Below are 22117 nucleotides of genomic sequence, written 5' to 3'. Positions count from 1 at the left end.
GAACTGAACTAGAACCGAACTAGAACTGAACTAGAACTGAACTAGAACTGAACTAGAACTGAACTAGAACTGAACTAGAACTGAACTAGAACTGAACTAGAACTGAACTAGAACTGAACTAGAACTGAACTAGAACTGAACTAGAACTGAACTAGAACTGAACTAGAACTGAACTAGAACTGAACTAAACTGAACTAGAACTGAACTAGAACTGAACTAGAACTGAACTAGAACTGAACTAGAACTGAACTAGAACTGAACTAGAACTGAACTAGAACTGAACTAGAACTGAACTAGAACTGAACTAGAACTGAACTAGAACTGAACTAGAACTGAACTAGAACTGAACTAGAACTGAACTAGAACTGAACTAGAACTGAACTAGAACTGAACTAGAACTGAACTAGAACTGAACTAGAACTGAACTAGAACTGAACTAGAACTGAACTAGAACTGAACTAGAACTGAACTAGAACTGAACTAGAACTGAACTAGAACTGAACTAGAACTGAACTAGAACTGAACTAGAACTGAACTAGAACTGAACTAGAACTGAACTAGAACTGAACTAGAACTGAACTAGAACTGAACTAGAACTGAACTAGAACTAAACTAGAACTGAACTAGACTGAACTGAACTAGAACTGAACTAGAACTGAACTAGAACTGAACTAGAACTGAACTAGAACTGAACTAGAACTGAACTAGAACTGAACTAGAACTGAACTAGAACTGAACTAGAACTGAACTAGAACTGAACTAGAACTGAACTAGAACTGAACTAGAACTGAACTAGAACTGAACTAGAACTGAACTAGAACTGAACTAGAACTGAACTAGAACTGAACTAGAACTGAACTAGAACTGAACTAGAACTGAACTAGAACTGAACTAGAACTGAACTAGAACTGAACTAGAACTGAACTAGAACTGAACTAGAACTGAACTAGAACTGAACTAGAACTGAACTAGAACTGAACTAGAAGAACTAGAACTGAACTAGAACTGAACTAGAACTGAACTAGAACTGAACTAGAACTGAACTAGAACTGAACTAGAACTGAACTAGAACTGAACTAGAACTGAACTAAACTGAACTAGAACTGAACTAGAACTGAACTAGAACTGAACTAGAACTGAACTAGAACTGAACTAGAACTGGACTAGAACTGGACTAGAACTGGACTAGAACTGAACTAGAACTGAACTAGAACTGAACTAGAACTGAACTAGAACTGAACTAGAACTGAACTAGAACTGAACTAGAACTGAACTAGAACTGAACTAGAACTGAACTAGAACTGAACTAGAACTGAACTAGAACTGAACTAGAACTGAACTAGAACTGAACTAGAACTGAACTAGAACTGAACTAGAACTGAACTAGAACTGAACTAGAACTGAACTAGAACTGAAGTAGAACTGAACTAGAACTGAACTAGAACTGAACTAGAACTGAACTAGAACTGAACTAGAACTGAACTAGAACTGAACTAGAACTGAACTAGAACTGAACTAGAACTGAACTAGAACTGAACTAGAACTGAACTAGAACTGAACTAGAAACTAGAACTGAACTAGAACTGAACTAGAACTGAACTAGAACTGAACTAGAACTGAACTAGAACTGAACTAAACTGAACTAGAACTGAACTAGAACTGAACTAGAACTGAACTAGAACTGAACTAGAACTGAACTAGAACTGAACTAGAACTGAACTAGAACTGAACTAGAACTGAACTAGAACTGAACTAGAACTGAACTAGAACTGAACTAGAACTGAACTAGAACTGAACTAGAACTGAACTAGAACTGAACTAGAACTGAACTAGAACTGAACTAGAACTGAACTAGAACTGAACTAGAACTGAACTAGAACTGAACTAGAACTGAACTAGAACTGAACTAGAACTGAACTAGAACTGAACTAGAACTGAACTAGAACTGAACTAGAACTGAACTAGAACTGAACTAGAACTGAACTAGAACTGAACTAGAACTGAACTAGAACTGAACTAGAACTGAACTAGAACTGAACTAGAACTGAACTAGAACTGAACTAGAACTGAACTAGAACTGAACTAGAACTGAACTAGAACTGAACTAGAACTGAACTAGAACTGAACTAGAACTGAACTAGAACTGAACTAGAACTGAACTAGAACTGAACTAGAACTGAACTAGAACTGAACTAAACTGAACTAGAACTGAACTAGAACTGAACTAGAACTGAACTAGAACTGAACTGAACTGAACTGAAAGAACTGAACTAGAACTGAACTAGAACTGAACTAGAACTGAACTAGAACTGAACTAGAACTGAACTAGAACTGAACTTGAACTGAACTAGAACTGAACTAGAACTGAACTAGAACTGAACTAGAACTGAACTAGAACTGAACTAGAACTGAACTAGAACTGAACTAGAACTGAACTAGAACTGAACTAGAACTGAACTAGACTGAACTAGAACTGAAATAGAACTGAACTAGAACTGAACTAGAACTGAACTAGAACTGAACTACAACTGAACTACAACTGAACTACAACTGAACTACAACTGAACTACAACTGAACTACAACTGAACTACAACTGAACTACAACTGAACTAGAACTGAACTAGAACTGAACTAGAACTGAACTAGAACTGAACTAGAACTGGACTAGAACTGGACTAGAACTGGACTAGAACTGAACTAGAACTGAACTAGAACTGAACTAGAAGTCAATTAGAACAGAAACTAAAACAAAGAAGAATTATCAAAATTACCGTCCGTACTACTGAAGCGATTAAATTTATTACAAATTGCTCTCAAATCGGTGGAACGATTTGCGGAACAATCTATAGTTTGATTACAAACTTTACGCGGACATACTGATAAACATGATTTAATGGGGTCAGAAGTGTACATTAAGGTGAGTTTAGAACCAGTATTTTTGGGGTTACGAACATTAGCACAAACATATTATACTTTCCCTCTACAGTGGTCTAGTGTAGAAAAAGTTCAAGATTAGTTAATTCAAAACTGATTTCACTGAATTAAACGATCCTTACTATTTTACAATATCGACTAAAGGTCTTTATATGTAAGTGTGTGTGTCTGCTAACAATCAATAAAATTATTTTAGCAACACAATGATTGAAGAGTAAATCAAATGTTAGCCAATATACATATTTACACAAAAAATCTCTAAGCCAATTTACAACTGGACTAAAAAAAATGCTAAATATGTACTATTGGCTCATCAACTTGCAACAAATACTTTTCACACAGCATACAACACTTTTAGTTGGCTTAAAAACAATCATCCAGAGCGGTACTGATCAAAAATTTAACGCTTCGAAAAACTCCCTAATAAATTTAATTGTGACAAACTGTTTTTTACAAAAATAAAAACAGAAAATAATTGAAAATGTTTTTATTAAAATTAATATAATTCGAAGAAAAAATAACCTTGATTTAAATAATAATTTTATATTTAAAAAAGTGCATTGTATTTTTATAATACAAATATTAAAAAAAATTTTATTTAATTTAAAATGTTATAGAAAAAAATTGCACTCAAAAAAAAGTAATATTTTATTTTACTCCAACTAAACACCAACTCAATTTAAAAAAAAATAAAATAGAACAATTAACTTAAGCATAGAGAGCAAATAATCATCGTTGACACAATTATTAAACGTAATCCAAGGCACAATCATTATGGTCAATCAGCGGCAGCGTCAATGCGATAAAAATATACCTTGCGTGTTGACGAAACTTTACTTTCCAATAATAACTGTATTTGTAGCGTCGTTATTGTCATTGAAATCGATTTCATGCAATGCACATTTATTACACATCGATCATAATGAATTTCGTTCAGGGGGTTTTCCCCCGACCACATCTACCACCACCAATTCTACCGCATATACAAGAAGAACTACCACAACAACACTTACCCGGCAAGGAATTGACACCATCGGAATATATGGTGGATTTGACCAACGATCTAGCCTATCGTGTATTACACTATCATTCCATATTAAATCGTAATAATTTTGCATTTTCTCCCACCGCTCTAATGAGTGTTCTCGTTGCCATTTATGAAGGATCGGCTGGACGGAGTATGACAGAATTGAAAAATGTATTACATTTACCCGATAATCATGATATTATACGTGTAGGATATCGTGATATTCATCGTCGTTTGAGGGTAAGTACTAGTAGGATCCTTTTCAATGAACAGTTACTTATTTTATAGTTCTTATTTTCAAAGAGTAGCGTTTGATTTTTGTTTAATTATGATGTTATGAAAAGATCATTGAACTTTTGGTTTAGTTTTGAATTTAAATAAATATGTATATATGTATGTACATACATACATATATAATAAATAATGTACATAAACTAATGAATTGATTTGACTTTGAATTTTTTTACCATAACAGTTTTTTCTTACACCCAAAGAAATTTGTTTAGTAATATAATAACGGTTTACCAAATTTAATTTTGCAATTAATTCGATATCTTGTCTACTATTGAAGATATAGTAGCGAAATTGTCACATTATAAAAAAATTAAAAACGCTAAGCACCTATTGCAAAAATATTCCATATCGTTCAAATTCAGTTCTAGTTCAGTTCTAGTTCAGTTCTAGTTCAGTTCTAGTTCAGTTCTAGTTCAGTTTCTAGTTCAGTTCTAGTTCAGTTCTAGTTCAGTTCTAGTTCAGTTCTAGTTCAGTTCTAGTTCAGTTCTAGTTCAGTCTAGTTCAGTTCTAGTTCAGTTCTAGTTCAGTTCTAGTTCAGTTCTAGTTCAGTTCCTAGTTCAGTTCTAGTTCAGTTCTAGTTCAGTTCTAGTTCAGTTCTAGTTCAGTTCTAGTTCAGTTCTAGTTCAGTTCTAGTTCAGTTCTAGTTCAGTTCTAGTTCAGTTCTAGTTCAGTTCTAGTTCAGTTCTAGTTCAGTTCTAGTTCAGTTCTAGTTCAGTTCTAGTTCAGTTCTAGTTCAGTTCTAGTTCAGTTCTAGTTCAGTTCTAGTTCAGTTCTAGTTCAGTTCTAGTTCAGTTCTAGTTCAGTTCTAGTTCAGTTCTAGTTCAGTTCTAGTCAGTTCTAGTTCAGTTCTAGTTCAGTTCTAGTTCAGTTCTAGTTCAGTTCTAGTTCAGTTCTAGTTCAATTCTAGTTCAATTCTAGTTCAGTTCTAGTTCAGTTCTAGTTCAGTTCTAGTTCAGTTCTAGTTCAGTTCTAGTTCAGTTCTAGTTCAGTTCTAGTTCAGTTCTAGTTCAGTTCTAGTTCAGTTCTAGTTCAGTTCTAGTTCAGTTCTAGTTCAGTTCTAGTTCAGTTCTAGTTCAGTTCTAGTTCAGTTCTAGTTCAGTTCTAGTTCAGTTCTAGTTCAGTTCTAGTTCAGTTCTAGTTCAGTTCTAGTTCAGTTCTAGTTCAGTTCTAGTTCAGTTCTAGTTCAGTTCTAGTTCAGTTCTAGTTCAGTTCTAGTTCAGTTCTAGTTCAGTTCTAGTTCAGTTCTAGTTCAGTTCTAGTTCAGTTCTAGTTCAGTTCTAGTTCAGTTCTAGTTCAGTTCTAGTTCAGTTCTAGTTCAGTTCTAGTTCAGTTCTAGTTCAGTTCTAGTTCAGTTCTAGTTCAGTTCTAGTTCAGTTCTAGTTCAGTTCTAGTTCAGTTCTAGTTCAGTTCTAGTTCAGTTCTAGTTCAGTTCTAGTTCAGTTCTAGTTCAGTTCTAGTTCAGATCTAGTTCAGTTTAGTAGTTTAGTTCGTTTAGTTCAGTTCTAGTTCAGTTCTAGTTCAGTTTAGTTCAGTTCTTCAGTTCTAGTTCAGTTCAGTTCTAGTTCAGTTCTAGTTCAGTTCTAGTTCAGTTCTAGTTCAGTTTTAGTTCAGTTCTAGTTCAGTTCTAGTTCAGTTCTAGTTCAGTTCTAGTTCAGTTCTAGTTCAGTTCTAGTTCAGTTCTAGTTCAGTTCTAGTTCAGTTCTAGTTCAGTTCTAGTTCAGTTCTAGTTCAGTTCTAGTTCAGTTCTCGTTAGTTCAGTTCTAGTTCAGTTCTAGTTCAGTTCTAGTTCAGTTCTAGTTCAGTTCTAGTTCAGTTCTAGTTCAGTTCTAGTCAGTTCTAGTTCAGTTCTAGTTCAGTTCTAGTTCAGTTCTAGTTCAGTTCTAGTTCAGTTCTAGTTCAGTTCTATTTAGTTCAGTTCTAGTTTAGTTCTAGTTTAGTTCGAATTCAATTTGAAAACATACTTAAGTTATTAATAAATCTTTCAGACTTATTTCTTTGATTCTGACAATCCACTGAAAGGATTGAGTTTAAATAAAGAAAATGTCACAATAACGCGAGATTATGAAGCTATTCTAAAGTTTATGGATATGATTTGGGCATAGACATGGTGTCTTCGACAGCAGTGCCAACAACCACAACTCCAGCTATAACTACAACACAGAAAACGGATAATGTAACAAACATCTTCAGAAGCCACCACACTAGAGGCAACAACAATTAAGACTTTAAATATGGAAACTACAACCACTCCAATGACAACAATAACAACAACTCCAATAACAATTAGCTCAGAAACAACTACAGAAGCACTAAAGACTAATACAGAGGTTATTACAACAACTACCGAGGAATCTATAACAACAATGAAACCTGAGGAAACGACAGAAATGACGAGTGAGAAACCCAATGAAGAAAATACAACAGAAGCAGCTGAAACTACTGACACCACTACAGCCACTGAAATGATAACTGAAGAAGTAAAAACAGAAGCAGAAACAAATGAAGCTGCTGAATTGATATCATCATTTGTAGCTGAAGAGAATTCCGAACCATTTTTACGCATACAAAAGGCACGAGTCACTAGATTACCCAGTGCCAAATTACAAGCACCCTTAACAACTAAATCTAAACTCCAGACCAACTATTTGCCAGCACAAAGAAAATCCAGTCGTCTTACTAGTCGCAATAAACGTCATTTATTTGGTTTTAAAGAATTCGATAGCAATCTATTCGTAACTCTCTTCAATGCCGAATCACAATTACACAATCCTCTAAGTACTGGATCAGCTCTAGCCGGATTACCTACTTATGTCCAAGTATCCAATGATTACGAAGTAGAGACAGATCCAATTTCATAGTTACCGCACAGACTTCGTCCAATTTAAAACAGAATTATAATACCGATGTTATCAGTCATGTCTTCTATTTAAACAGTCAACATGTCATCTATACCACATTTTAAAGTATATAATGCCGTCTTGTATTATAAATATTTTGAGCGTTTACGTTTAAGTGTCTTAGAATTGGAACTGGATACATCAGAATATAATTTAATTATATTATTGCCTGATTATAATACAGATTAGTGGCAGCAGCAGCATCTTTACGTTCTGGTCCTAAGTTGCGTCTCATGCGTAAACAATTAAAACCAAATGGGTACAAGCTATAATACCCGATTTTAGATTGCATGGAACTATGTTTTTAACAAATGATTTGCAAAATGTAAGTATTTCTGAAGCATAGTTAGGTTGATATCGTTAAAAATGTGATTCAAAAAATCGTTGTTAATTTTCTATTCAATTTATTCTAATCCATTTTATTATAGCTTGGCATTTGTGATATTTTTGAACCAAATCGTGCAGATTTTCGTCCAATGACAGATGAAACAGGCACCTACGTCAAACATATCGAACAGTCGATAAATGTACATATACGAACAAATCCCATCAATCAGTTAAGACGTAAGTATTTAAAATTACAAAACATACCGACTAGTACATCACACCATTTAGTAAATCAGCCAAGCAAAACGTTTAAGGGCACATTGTATAAAACTAGATACACCTTAAACACACATTTACACATGAATATTTTCTAAGATTTAACAAGCATCAAAATTGATTGTTTCATTCTTATTTTTTTCGATTTCTTCTTTCTTGATTCTCTTTAGGCAACAATGGAGCACAGACACAACCCATACAAATATCAGTAAATCATCCGTTTATGTTTTTCATTATTGATCGTGATTTGGATGTTGCTGTTATGGCTGGACGTATTTTAAATCCTCTTAATGTACGCGTTCAATAAAATACAATACATAATAATAATAACTAACATGCACATTACTACATTACATTACTTAATAAATAACTTGAGATTACACAAATTAGGAAACGAAAATTTAAAATATCTATCGTTTTGTTATTGTTATTTGAATTAAAAACAATTGTAACGATATTTAAACAATGATTTAGAAACAATTAAGAAACTTTGTAAATGGTTTCAGTTGTTGCATTGTTGTTAAATGTTTTAAATAGCTTCCGATTACTTCAACTGTAACCATACTTGCATATTTTAATTAAAGATAAACAAAATCAATTATTTAAATAAATAGCGATAAATTTATTAACAATTAGCTGTCTGTACTCATACATATGTGTACATACATACATATATTCGAGTTTTTCGAAAAATAGAAATTTGTATAAATTTTATATAATTCCCTATCAAATTTAGAAAGCAGGAATTAGAAGTAATTAAGTTTTTTAATACAAATTTCTCCGATTTCAAATTTCATATCGTCACCTAAAACGCAAAAGGACGTATCTAACATTTTCAAAATTTTACAGGAGAAGAAAAAACTATTTAAAATGAAAAGTTTGTTTTTATCGTCGCGATTTATTTTTATTAAATACAATTTTTTTTACTAGGTTTCACTAGTCATTTGTTATGATAGTTGATAATGTCGTATACAAAATTTGATATATTGGACTTTTTACCTTCAATATTTAAATGTTTTTGTAGATAGGGCCTTATGTTTTTCTTGTCAATAAAATCGCTAAATTTGGTCGGAGAAGTCAAATTTTGTTTGTGGACATTTGTTTTGATGCAATACATTAGAATCAACAATAAATCGATTTTGAATTTTTTGTTAGTTTGCAATTACATATTTTTTTGAATGAAAATTTAAGTAAATTCCATTAATTTCAGGATTGGACAGATATACCTTTTAAAGATATAATTTTTTTTTTTTATAAAATATTAAAAAAAAATTATTTCAATTATACGTTTAATTGAAAAGGTATATCCACCATTTTCATATAAATATCTAATTTTGTTTTAGGTTTTTGTTATTTAAGGAACTACATGCATACCATTCAATCTTACAAAAATTAGGTTCCTTCCGAAGATATTTATTTACCATATATCATAACAATAGATTTCGGAATATGGGCGGAGAAGGGGAGCAAAGGAAAAGACAAGCGCAAGGAGGACAGACAAGGCAAAAGGGCAAGGAAGACGGGGAGGACGGGGGCGAGCGAGCGAGCGAGCGAGCGAGCGAGCGAGCGAGCGAGCGAGCGAGCGAGCGAGCGAGCGAGCGAGCGAGCGAGCGAGCGAGCGAGCGAGCGAGCGAGCGAGCGAGCGAGCGAGCGAGCGAGCGAGCTAGCGAGCGAGCGAGCGAGCGAGCGAGCGAGCGAACGGCGAGCGAGCGAGCGAGCGAGCGAGCGAGCGAGCGAGCAGCGCCGAGCGAGCGAGCGAGCGAGCGAGCGAGCTAGCAGAGCGAGCGAGGACGGGCGAGCGAGCGAGCGAGCGAGCGAGGAGCGAGCGAGCGAGAGAGCGAGCGAGGACGAGCGAGCGAGCGAGCGAGAGCGAGCGAGCGAGCGAGCGAGCGACGAGCGAGCGAGCGAGCGAGCGAGCGAGGAGCGAGCGAGCGAGCGAGGAGCGAGCGAGCGAGCGAGCGAAGCGAGCGAGCGAGCGAGCGAGCGAGCGAGCGAGCGAGCGAGAGCGATCGAGAGCGAGCGAGCGAGAGCGAGCGAGCGAGAGCGAGCGAGCGATCGACGAGCGAGCTAGCGAAGCTAGCGATCTATCGAGCTAGATCGAGCTATCGAGCGGCTAGCGATCGATAGAGCTATCGAGCGATCTATCGATCTATCTATCTCTATATATCTATCTATATTATCTATCTATCTATCTATAGCTATCTATCTATCTATCTATCTATCTATCTATCTATCTATCTATCTATCTATCTATCTATCTATCTATCTATCTATCTATCTAAGTTTTATCCCCCTCTGGAAAATAAAAAAAGTACACAATATGTTCACCCACAATAGCCTTGAATAGGCACAATAATAACAAAACAAGAGAATTATTAAATTCAAATATATTTTTAAAAGAGAATTTAAAAAAAATACCTTATATTCTAAAAACATAAATATTTTAAGAAATTTTTAAATTAACGGCCATAGCTACATATGTACATCCATTACACATAACCTTAAAAAATATTTTTTGTCGGTCTATTAACAGTTACAATTCATGGTAAATTTTAAACCAATCGAATGATGGAATAAATTTTTCGCAAATTTTAAGATTCCTTTTAAATAGTTAAAACAGGTTCCCATTATTCGATTGCATTCAATTTTTTTTTAAAAGCTACGAATAAAATTTGTAATATTTTTAAAGAAATATGAAAATCATATAACAATTCAATTTACATTCAAAAACATTTAATAATAAGACTTAATACGTTGCAGAGACAATATGATTAATTAAATTTTTATACGAAATACAATTACAAATTGATGCGATTTGCCTCACGATTCTGATTGGTGAGATTGTGCAGTATTTGCAATTTCAAATTTTGTATCTCAACATCTTTACGATACAATATGCGATCACGTTTCTGTTGCAGTTTTAAATTACGTAAACGTTCGCGTTCAACTGCAATGCGATACATATACAATTGGCGTAAACCTTGATCGCGCGTTAACGTTTTGCGTATACGTTGTCTACGCTTGAGGGAACGACAATTATTGGGTCTATTATGTTGCTGTATTTTGCTATTAACGTTTAGAGCTGGCAGAAGTAGCATTTTCTTCATTACCACTGACTACACCATCATTTATGGGATTTTCTTTCAGGTTGTTAATTTTAGGAGAGTTTGTTGAACATGAAACTGTGCTTGTAACGTCGGAAGTATTGGCTGTGCAACTTTTGCATTATGAGCAGTAGCAACATTACAATTGGATTCAGCCAAAGATTGTACATTTTCTACCATAAAATTCATATTGTCCTTAAGTTTTAATCATTTCCATTACTATTCTGCATCTGGGAACTTAAAATTATACAACTACTTACATGTACTTTCGAATTAATCGATATTTCTTCTTCTGAATATTCAGTTTCATCAGCAGATGGTATATTTTCTGTTTTTATATAATGGTCTTCTGTTAATTGTACCTGTCCGGGTAATGTTAAGGATTTAGTAGATATGTGTTGTTGGATCTCGATGTTACTTTGTGCCATCATATGGGGGTTAATATTTTCCTTCATTATTAAATTATTAAACGAAATAATTGGACCTTTGTCAGTTTCCACTGATAAATTTCTTTCGATTGCATCTTTAACTTTTTTAGCCTCTGCTGCACGTATTCTTCCTAATTGTTGTTTAAGTCTTTCCTTGGAACGATTTTAAAACCTGCAGCTTGCATTCGTTATAGCAATTTCATCCCAAGCTTGTGATTTTCGTTTAATGGTCATGGTATCACTACCTTTATTTTCCAATATCGCCTGATGCATGCGCGTTAAAGTTAATAGCAACTGCTTCTCGGACTCGGTCCAATTGGTTGCCTCTCACGCTTTTCCCGGTTTTAATTTTTGCAAACTGTATGCTAAAAGAAATTAGATGTCCACATTTTTTATAATAAGATAATATTTAAACTTTTTTTAATATTTTCTTTGTTTTTTTTAATAATACTAGTATTTTTATTACCACTTAAATCCATAGCTGCTTTACTAAAATTAATTAATGTGAAATTAGTAGTTTTTAAATAAATGTTGTTGTGATTTACTAGTAGTTTTTTTTCTCAAAATTTCTGTTGAAACTTTTTTTGTCGAAAAAGTCCAAAAAACTAGTCGAAAAAGTCCAAAACTAGTCGAAAAAGTCCAGTGTAGTTATTACAAGTTACGACTTAGTTACGACTTTTCACATATTTCAAAAAGTCGCATAAGAAAAGTCGACTTTTCATTAATTGCAAAAAATTCCTTATATTTATGTGCAAAGTCCGCCCATAATAGGGAATAAATGTGTTTGTCTCTTAACCTCAACAATGTAAATTTAAGTGGGGCAATAAATAGGAACCTCGAATTTGTGAACATTTTTGTATGGTTCTTGATAACGGTTATTTTAACGACCAACATTCATTTAGTATTACATAGTTGCATTTGGTAAATCACTAGAATTTAACATACAAAGTGAATGAAAACTAAAAAAGAAGAAGATGTAAACAAAAAAATTTCCTTGTTTTGCTTATCGCAAAATCTGTTTTTTTCGAAGAAAATATTATTAGTTGAACTAATTAAATGCGCTTTGTTTTATAGACAACGTTAACAGTAATACAAAAAGGATATGTTTACATTTTAATCAAAATTAACCAAACATTGTCAATATGGCGAACAATGAACGCGATAAAATCTTTAAATCATGGTCGGGTATCAGTGAAATTGCCCTCATAAAGGAAGTGGCTACCAAGGGAGAATACATACAATTATGCATACAATATTGGGCACGTAAACGTAAAATGTCTGTGACCGAATATGAATTATTCTTCCATGATGTTGTGCAAACCTATGTGAATCGTTTGTTAACGGAACGTTTAGTATGTAAAGCAGAAAATGTTCTGCGTAATGTACAAAGAGACGTAAAATGTTTTTTACTATCAATTCGCCTGCGAGTCCAATGATCCGGAATTAAGAGAACTTTTAATGGAACATTTGATGAAAAGAGAACCCTGTGATGACTATGAACAATTAATGCAAAATCTAAAATTTCATTGGGAACTGTTGCAACAAATAAAACAATCAGAAACTATTATGGGCAATATAAAAAAGCATATGAGACGTGTTAATTTAGAATCGTTAATGTCCTTGGATTCGGCTACTCAACAAAGACTTATGATAGAGTTATATTTTGAGACTTATAACACAAGTCTTCTGCAACATATTAATAAATTTGTTATGTGGGACTTTTTAGTTGAAAACTAAACAGCTTGAAGAGATTATACGTTGGTGTCGCATACAACTTAGCCCCAAAGATCCCCAACCTATTAAAATCTAACAGAATTGGAATTGAAATATTCACAATGGACTTTGGAAAGTGAAATGTATAAATATGCTTTACGCTCGCTACAAGACATTAGCGATAATGTTCTAAGAAATTATTTTGCTTTCAGCTGGTTATTTCTTTGAAGATGAAATAAATTCTGTACCAATAGTATTACAACGTATCAGTCTGACAGAAAGCTTTCAACAAAACAACGATAATATACAATCTTTGCCATTAGCTCGTTTTATCTTCGATCAAAAGCTTTACTATTTGTTACTATACGATTTTGTGGGTCAGCGTCAACTTGAAGAGTTATCTGAACTGTTAAGCGAACATAGGCCTTTGTTGAAATTTCTAGTGGCTTTAAAGGCTAATTCTTTTCAGAATTTAGAAGGATTTAAGGAGGGTAAGTATATTTATAAACGTAATCTATGTATTTTAGAGGGTGAGTCGTTTATAACAGCACGAACACATGTTTATTTATAAAATATGTTATGTTATGTTTGTAAGTCCAATCTGTCGACTCTAAAATAAATGTTAACTAACTTGAAGTTTGTATTCAGGTACCAGATTCGAATTCAGCGCTGCTCAGTTCTTAAGAAAATTACACTTTGGTTTCTGGGTTTTTGGATTTTTTTTGTTTAAAAAATATTAACATTTTTATTTCAAAGTGGTCAAAAACACATTGCGGTCAGAATTTCTAAAATGTTTATAACAAAAATTTCAAAACTATTTTACAACAAATTTTACTTTTAAATTGTAATACTCTCGGAAAACTTAAATTTCAGATAAGCTTTTTATGCTACAAAATATTTAGAAAGTGTTGGCGTTGATTTTGAACAAGAACAAGCACTTGCTACTCTATTTGAGTTTCTTACGACCGAACCTTCCATATCGAATTTACAATGTTCGGCCACTTCAGGCACGCTCAAACCACTGACCTATCTTAAAATCATACATCATCAACAAAGCGAAACAACAAATACTATCGAACAGGGTCTACCAAATGTTTATGATCTTTTGAACACCTTTAAAGAACTCGATTATAAACGTCTAACAAAAGATGCCAATTTATATGGAAAATTTTCAAGTTTTTCGGAACAACCCAAACAAGATGGTTAAAACAATACTACCGTACACTTGTCGCTTAAACTTTTTACACTATATCAAACAGTCGCGTTGTTCCTATGCGGTTTATTTGATGCTTTTGGAACAATTGCAAAATTATGCCCAAATTACTGAGACGCATCTTTTCAGCGCCTGTGAATGTGTCTATGATATGGCGCTACAATCTTCATCTTCCGATACAGAAGTTATTACACACTGCATAGCATTTTGTGAAATGCTGGGCTTCGATACGCAACAGCTACGTTGTTTTTTAAAACTCAAGAGATGTCTTACAAGTGGTTGTCGAGGGCAACGGTCAGCACTCACAAAATATAGTTTCTATACTACAAATATCAGAACGTTTTTTAATACAACGTTTGGAAAAGGAACGTTTATTTCCCTTGACTGATTACTCGGCCATAATGTGTGTTAATGCTATAGCAAAGAGCGTGAATAATACTGGCAGTGAACAGGTGTCTTTCTGAGACTTGGCTTGATGTAACTGTTTCTGACCGTGCTATTAATATGATTTGGCTATGATTTTTGTAGGAATGATCGTCCTTCTAGAGGTGGTGGTGTGTAGGGATATTTGTTTCTAATAGGCTAAGATTTAAATCAGTTTTTAGGGGGTTTGTTGCTGGGATGTGTGAATCTCTTTTTATTTAATTGTATTTTGCTAATATGAAAATATTATTTGGAGTTGTATACCTTCCTGGTGGTGATCTTAGTGTTTTTTGATGATTGTCATCGTAGCCTCTTTTCAAAATATTTAAATATTATTGTTACTGGTGATTTTAATTGTAATCTGTTTAACATTTCTAGATCTAGTATTATGAGATCTTTTTGTGTTCGGTCTAATCTGTCTATAATGCATAACTCTAGACCAACTCACTATGATGTAGCTAATGATTCTACGTCCTTGCTGGATTACTTTTTGCTTAGTGATGCCTCTTGTAATGTCGTTTCTCACCAGGTTCAGTGCCCTAATATTTGGTTCTTTCAATTTTAATACCACATCACATAGAAAATATATTGAATATAGGGACTATAACAACATAGATTGGAACGGAATATTTTCATGTCTTTCTAATTTTAATTGTGATCCGTTACTTAACTCTACTTGTGTTGATGTTAAATGTGACTATTTCTCCGCTCTTGTTGCTGACCTTTTTGCATATGTTCCGATTGTAAAGAAGCATATCTGGGTTAATTGTGATTCTTGGATGAATTCTCATACTATATCTGTGGCTAGATCTTTAAGAGATATGGCTTATGCTACATATCGGTCTGATCGTTCTATTGAAAACTGGAGGATGTACTGTAGACTTCGTAATAAGGCTAAAAGTGTTATTAGGAGAGAAAAGAGGAAGTATTTTTTGCAACTTTTTGTTGGACACTTTGGTGGACGGCTGGCTTATGGCGTGTTCTACGGAATTCGGGATGTGCTGGAGATAGTAATAATATGACATGGGATGGTGATGTTGATAGTTTAAATGAATTTTTTGCAGGAGGTCATGATTCTAATAATAATGTTGAATATAATCTTGATAATGTTCATAATTATAATAACACTTTTTCATTCCGCTGTGTGGATGAATTAGAAGTTGCTGAGGCCCTGAGTAAGGTGAAGTCTGGTTCAATTGGTCCTGATTGTATTCCTGTCAGATTTCTCAAACTTATTTTTCCTCATGTTTCTATATTATTACTTGATTTGCACGTGTTGTACCCATTCCTAAATCTAAAACTGTGAATAATCCTGATGATCTTAGACCTATCTCTATTTTACCAGCGTTGTCTAAAGTTGTTGAGCATCTCATTAACAGTCAGATGCTTCACTCGGTCATTGGTAATATTTATGAATCGCAATATGCATTCCGGCATGGTTTTAGCACTACGTCACTCTTACTTTCTCTTACTGAGTCTATTAGGGAAAGTATGAATGTCAATAAAGTAAATGCTTTGGTCTCCCTAGATTTATCTAAGGCTTTTAATTCTGTATGCCACGTTACCTTAATTAAAAAGCTCAGAGCTGAATTTGGATTCTCTACTTCTGCGTGTAAAAAATTAACTCATATCTGTGTGGTCGATCTCAATTTGTTGACATCAAAGGAATTAAATCAAGTACGTGTAATCTTTATTCTGGTGTTCCGCAGGGTTCCGTTTTAGGTCCTTTATTATTTATCTTATATGTTAATGATCTCTATTTACATACTAATTCTGAATCCTGTACAACATTTATGTACGCTGATGATGTCTTTTTATTATTTAAGGGTGATCGTACTAGATCTGATTCTTTTACAATTGATGTCAAAAATGTTCTTGATCGTGTTTTACAGTGGACAGTTAATAATTCTCTTGCTATTAACCCTACTAAAACTAAGGCAATCATTTTTGGTTCTGACCACCTTACTGCTGATATAAACTTCTATATTGGGAATGTATTAATTGAAAATGTTATTCGACATAGGTGTTTGGGTGTGTTTCTTGATGATCATCTGTCTTTTGAAGATCATGTTGACTTCATGTCTGGTAAGGTTTGGTGTATTCTACGTAAAATGTATGCATCGCCAAACCGTCTTTTGATAGAAGCTTTTCGGTGAATATCCGACACGACCCAAATGTGATGGAAACAATCCTCCATGACGGATCGTATAAGTTTTTCACTGATGGCTCAAAATCAAACCATGGTGTAGGCGGTGGCTTTTACATAGCACATTCGGGAACGGAAGTATCATTCAAGCTTCCTGACCAATGTAGCGTCCTTCAGGCTGAACTATCAGCCATTAAACGGGCTGCAAACTGGCTCAGGTTTTATCGAATATACGGTGTTAATATTCGAATTTATACCGACAGCCAGGCAGCCCTTAAGGTTCTAAGTGGTGTCTACACGACGTCAAACTTAGTCCTAGAATGCCGGGCATCCCTTAACGAGATGGCGAAACATTCCACAAATTCCTGGTAATACCATCGCGGACTCTCTTGCCAAGTTAGGCTCCTCGCTTGCAGGAGAGCATACCGACCCTTTTGTCGGTATACCGCTTTCAACCTGGAAACGCTCGATACGTGAAAAACTATATGAGCTTGTGCAATGCAGATGGTCGACTGAAGCCACCTGTAGACAGGCAAGGATCATGTGGCCATCTTACGACCCACAAAGATCCCAAGCCCTTTTCTACATTCCGAGAGTTAATCTACGGAACTTAACGGCAGTGTTAACTGGCCACTGGCCTTTCGGACTCCATGCAAGAAGACTGAACTTACCCAGTAACGACTTCTGCAGGAGCTGCCAGGATGAAGAGGAAGAAGAGAGTATAACTCACTTCCTCTGTCATTGTCCTGCCCTAGCTGATCACAGAATGGGTCTGCTAGGTAGCTATTTTCTGCATGACTTAGCGGATCTATCGGAGGTTGATATCCGAAAGATAGATTCCTATATTCGTGCGACAAACTGGTTCGGTGGAAACCAGAGTGATTAGGTTGAAGTGTACTAATACGCCGACCGTTCTCTCTCGTTTCAGGTATCACAAAGGGATCAAATTCTGGACCCAAGTGTGTCCCCAGTGATGACATCGCGAGGACGACCTGCCTACCTAACCTAATATATATCTACCTCTCTGTATTAGACAAAACTTGCTCATGCACTTCTCATGCCTCATATTATTTACTGTCTTGAGGTTGTATCTGGTTCTTCTGTGGTTACTTTGACTTTGAATAAGTTTGTATTCTTGCGATCTTCTAGGAATCCGCAAGTTCATATTCCCAGAATTTCTAGACTCCATTTTGAAAGGTCATTTTGTGATGAGGATTGCTCGGTGCTGGAATTGTTTGCCTCTTGAACTACGTATTTTCTCTCACACAAACAATGTCTTTCGTCTTAAACTTCAACTTTATTTTGCCAGTTTGACTCACTTGTAGTAGTAAGTAAGACTAAGATTTCACCTCCTTATTATCAATTTTTTTTTTTTTATGATTGATTTTATTACTTACCGTATGCTTATTCGTGGTACTGCTGATTGGGACCTACCTACGTTTTCTATATTATTTAATTTAGAAATTTGAACTTATGGCTGGGGAGCCAATTATGTGATTTGGATTGTAACTTTTAATTATTAGTTTTAAGTCCTTTTGTAAACTCAGGGTTTTTATTGCTAAGTAATACATATTTATATTTTGGCCTTTAAGGCTTTGTATTGCTATATTGAATAAATAAATAAATAAAATAAATAAATAAATGCAGCACTATGCCGCTCTTAATGATTATTGGCGGCTTTTAGTCCTATTGCAATATTTTGAAATTTCTTTAGACCAAATTAAGCAGTTGGTTAAATATTTCACCATTCCAGCAATGGGTGAACATTTGCTAAGAGCCTTGGTCTTTCCTACACAAATAAGCGAGCGCAACACAGGCCTTAATCGCCGCACAAGTCTAACAAGACGTCAACTGAAACAAAATAAACAGCGTAGAAAGGAAAATAAAACAGCTGTTACCACCACCTCTATGGAAACAATGACATCTTCGTTTGCTTCTTGCCATGAATCAGCGGGTATTGTTAATGATCTGGAACCCAACAATGATCGTTTTGTAGCCGACTGCAGTAATGGTGGTCCCGATCTCTTTGCTCTTATTATACTATTACAAACGCCAACAAAAGCAATGATAACGAAGAAATAGACGATATAAACAAATTCCTCGAATATATGCAACAAAACATGAGCGCACAACCACATCAACTATTGTTAACTATTTAAAGACAGCGGTGTGGAACAACAATTGCCTATAATGGCTGTTTTAGCAGCCTCAATAAATGTTAAAGAAAACTGCAATTTGGTATGGTGTTGGCTGGTGTGGTTAGCGGTGACTACCAATCAATGGAATAATGTTTTAAGATTTGCAGTGGGCATTAATATACATTCATTTCCCTGGAATCTTATAGAACAGTTAGTAAGACAATGCCAAATAAAATCATTAGTGCGCAGCTTTTATATCTTTTATCCTCAAAACGCTTTAATACATCTCTTCAATTTTATGCAAATAACTTTACAAGGTGAATTTGGTGAAAAAGCTGTACATGAGCTGTGTTTGTATGCTTTGGCCTGGAGTAATGATGAAGTGCGTTTACCACTGAATCCCTGGTCAAAACGGTTAAACTTATGAAACGAACAATATGGCTTTTACTTTCACATTTAAAGAATAATTCGAATCCATTACGGATCAAATGAAATTCCTTACATGTGTCTGTCAATCTGGTCTCAGTGATATAACCTCTCAGCTAGACTTTTGTTTATTAAGGGGTTTCTGTGAAATTCTGCAATTGGCTGGGTACGGAGCCACACAAAGATTCCCCGTAAACTGTATAGAAGGGAGACAAAACGAGGCGGGAGAAAACAAAGAAGAGGAACGAAGAGCGAGCGAGCGAGCGAACGGGCGAGCGAGCGAGCGAGCGAGCGAGCGAGCGAGCGAGCGAGTCGAGCGAGCGAGCGAGGCGAGCGAGCGAGCGAGCGAGCGAGCGAGCGAGCGAGCGAGCGAGCGAGCGAGCAGCGAGGAGCGAACGGGCGAGCGAGCGAGCGAGCGGAGCGAGCGAGCGAGCGAGCGAGCGAGCGAGCGAGGAGCGAGCTAGCGAGCGAGCGAGCGAGCGAGCTAGCGAGCGAGCGAGCGAACGGCGAGCCGAGCGAGCGAGCGAGCGAGCGAGCGAGCGAGCGAGCGAGCGAGCGAGCAGAGCCGAGCGAGCGAGCGATCGAGCGAGCGAGCGAGCGAGCGAGCGAGCGAGCGAGCGAGCGAGCGAGCTAGGAGCGAGCGAGCGAGCGAGCGAGGAGCGAGCGAGCGAGCGAGCGAGCGAGCGAGCGAGCGAGCGAGCGAGCGAGCGAGCGAGGCGAGCGAGCGAGCGAGCGAGAGAGCGAGCGAGCTAGCGAGCGAGAGCGAGCGAGCGAGCGAGCGAGCGAGCGAGAGAGAGAGCGAGCGAGCGAGCGAGCGAGCGAGCGAGCGAGCGAGCGTAGCGAGCTAGGAGCGAGCGAGCGAGCGAGCGAGCGAGCGAGCGAGCGATCGAGCGAAGCGAGCGAGCGAGCCGAGCGAGAGAGCTAGCGAGCGAGCGAGAGAGCGATCGTAGTCTAGCACTATCTCTCTAGCATCGAGCGATGCTACTCTCGAGCGAGCTAGCTATCTATCTATCTATCTATCTATCTATCTATCTATCTATCTATCTATATCTATCTATCTATCTATATAAGTTTTATCCCCCTCTGGAAAATAAAAAAAGTACACAATATGTTCACCCACAATAGCCTTGAATAGGCACAATAATAACAAACAAGAGAATTATTAAATTCAAATATATTTTTAAAAGAGAATTTAAAAAAAATACCTTATATTCTAAAAACATAAATATTTTAAAGAAATTTTTAAATTAACGGCATAGCTACATATGTACATCCATTACACATAACCTTAAAAAATATTTTTTGTCGGTCTATTAACAGTTACAATTCATGGTAAATTTTAAACCAATCGAATGATGGAATAAATTTTTCGCAAATTTTAAGATTCCTTTTAAATAGTTAAACAGGTTCCCATTATTCGATTGCATTCAATTTTTTTTTTAAAAGCTACGAATAAAATTTGTAATATTTTAAAGAAATATGAAAATCATATAACAATTCAATTTACATTCAAAAACATTTAATAATAAGACTTAATACGTTGCAGAGACAATATGATTAATTAAATTTTTATACGAAATACAATTACAAATTGATGCGATTTGCCTCACGATTCTGATTGGTGAGATTGTGCAGTATTTGCAATTTCAAATTTTGTATCTCAACATCTTTACGATACAATATGCGATCACGTTTCTGTTGCAGTTTTAAATTACGTAAACGTTCGCGTTCAACTGCAATGCGATACATATACAATTGGCCGTAAACCTTGATCGCGCGTTAACGTTTTGCGTATACGTTGTCTACGCTTGAGGGAACGACAATTATTGGGTCTATTATGTTGCTTGTATTTTGCTATTAACGTTAGAGCTGGCAGAAGTAGCATTTTCTTCATTACCACTGACTACACCATCATTTATGGGATTTTCTTTCAGGTTGTTAATTTTAGGAGAGTTTGTTGAACATGAAACTGTGCTTGTAACGTCGGAAGTATTGGCTGTGCAACTTTTGGCATTATGAGCAGTAGCAACATTACAATTGGATTCAGCCAAAGATTGTACATTTTCTACCATAAAATTCATATTGTCCTTAAGTTTTAAATCATTTCCATTACTATTCTGCATCTGGGAACTTAAAATTATACAACTACTTACATGTACTTTCGAATTAATCGATATTTCTTCTTCTGAATATTCAGTTTCATCAGCAGATGGTATATTTTCTGTTTTTTATATAATGGTCTTCTGTTAATTGTACCTGTCCGGGTAATGTTAAGGATTTAGTAGATATGTGTTGTTGGATCTCGATGTTACTTTGTGCCATCATATGGGGGTTAATATTTTCCTTCATTATTAAATTATTAAACGAAATAATTGGACCTTTGTCAGTTTCCACTGATAAATTTCTTTCGATTGCATCTTTAACTTTTTTAGCCTCTGCTGCACGTATTCTTCCTAATTGTTGTTTAAGTCTTTCCTTGGAACGATTAAAACCTGCAGCTTGCATTCGTATAGCAATTTCATCCCAAGCTTGTGATTTTCGTTTAATGGTCATGGTATCACTACCTTTATTTTCCAATATCGCCTGATGCATGCGCGTTAAAGTTAATAGCAACTGCTTCTCGGACTCGGTCCAATTTGTTTGCCTCTCACGCTTTTCCCGGTTTAATTTTTGCAAACTGTATGCTAAAAGAAAATTAGATGTCCACATTTTTTATAATAAGATAATATTTAAACTTTTTTTAATATTTTCTTTGTTTTTTTAATAATAC

At 35.6% G+C, this 22117-nt stretch overlaps 3 protein-coding genes and 1 pseudogene across 3 annotated transcripts; 2 read left to right on the top strand and 2 right to left on the bottom strand.

Moving 5' to 3' along the window:
• The first annotated feature begins 3857 nt into the window (after positions 1 to 3857).
• On the top strand, positions 3858 to 8063 carry LOC119609206. Its single transcript, XM_037963921.1, is given in 10 exon segments — positions 3858 to 4202; positions 6242 to 6332; positions 6335 to 6426; positions 6428 to 7097; positions 7100 to 7212; positions 7214 to 7337; positions 7340 to 7405; positions 7408 to 7478; positions 7582 to 7717; positions 7927 to 8063. Coding segments are annotated over 10 exon segments (1845 nt in total).
• A 2166-nt stretch (positions 8064 to 10229) lies between these two features.
• LOC119609205 lies at positions 10230 to 11767 on the bottom strand (annotated as a pseudogene).
• A 5948-nt stretch (positions 11768 to 17715) lies between these two features.
• On the top strand, positions 17716 to 18865 carry LOC119609204. The gene is made up of 2 exons (XM_037963920.1): positions 17716 to 17867; positions 17933 to 18865. Exon 2 carries the CDS (start codon positions 18425 to 18427, stop codon positions 18863 to 18865), a length of 441 nt encoding a protein of 146 aa, XP_037819848.1. The 5' UTR covers positions 17716 to 17867; positions 17933 to 18424.
• A 1986-nt stretch (positions 18866 to 20851) lies between these two features.
• On the bottom strand, positions 20852 to 22103 carry LOC119609188. Its single transcript, XM_037963898.1, has 3 exons — positions 21555 to 22103; positions 21210 to 21505; positions 20852 to 21114 (listed from the first exon to the last, which is right to left on the bottom strand). The coding sequence occupies exons 1-3, from the start codon at positions 22054 to 22056 to the stop codon at positions 20932 to 20934; spliced, it is 981 nt and encodes a 326-aa protein (XP_037819826.1). The 5' UTR covers positions 22057 to 22103; the 3' UTR covers positions 20852 to 20931.
• Between the last annotated feature and the right edge of the window lie 14 nt (positions 22104 to 22117).

Source organism: Lucilia sericata, unplaced genomic scaffold (genome assembly GCF_015586225.1).
Source record: "Lucilia sericata isolate MDLA Ls3-8-SP2 unplaced genomic scaffold, ASM1558622v1 Contig000947F_arrow, whole genome shotgun sequence".
Classification (NCBI taxonomy): Eukaryota; Metazoa; Arthropoda; class Insecta; order Diptera; family Calliphoridae; genus Lucilia; species Lucilia sericata.
The sequence above is the reverse complement of the archived record's forward strand: the minus strand, read 5'-3'. Positions and strand labels throughout refer to the sequence as shown.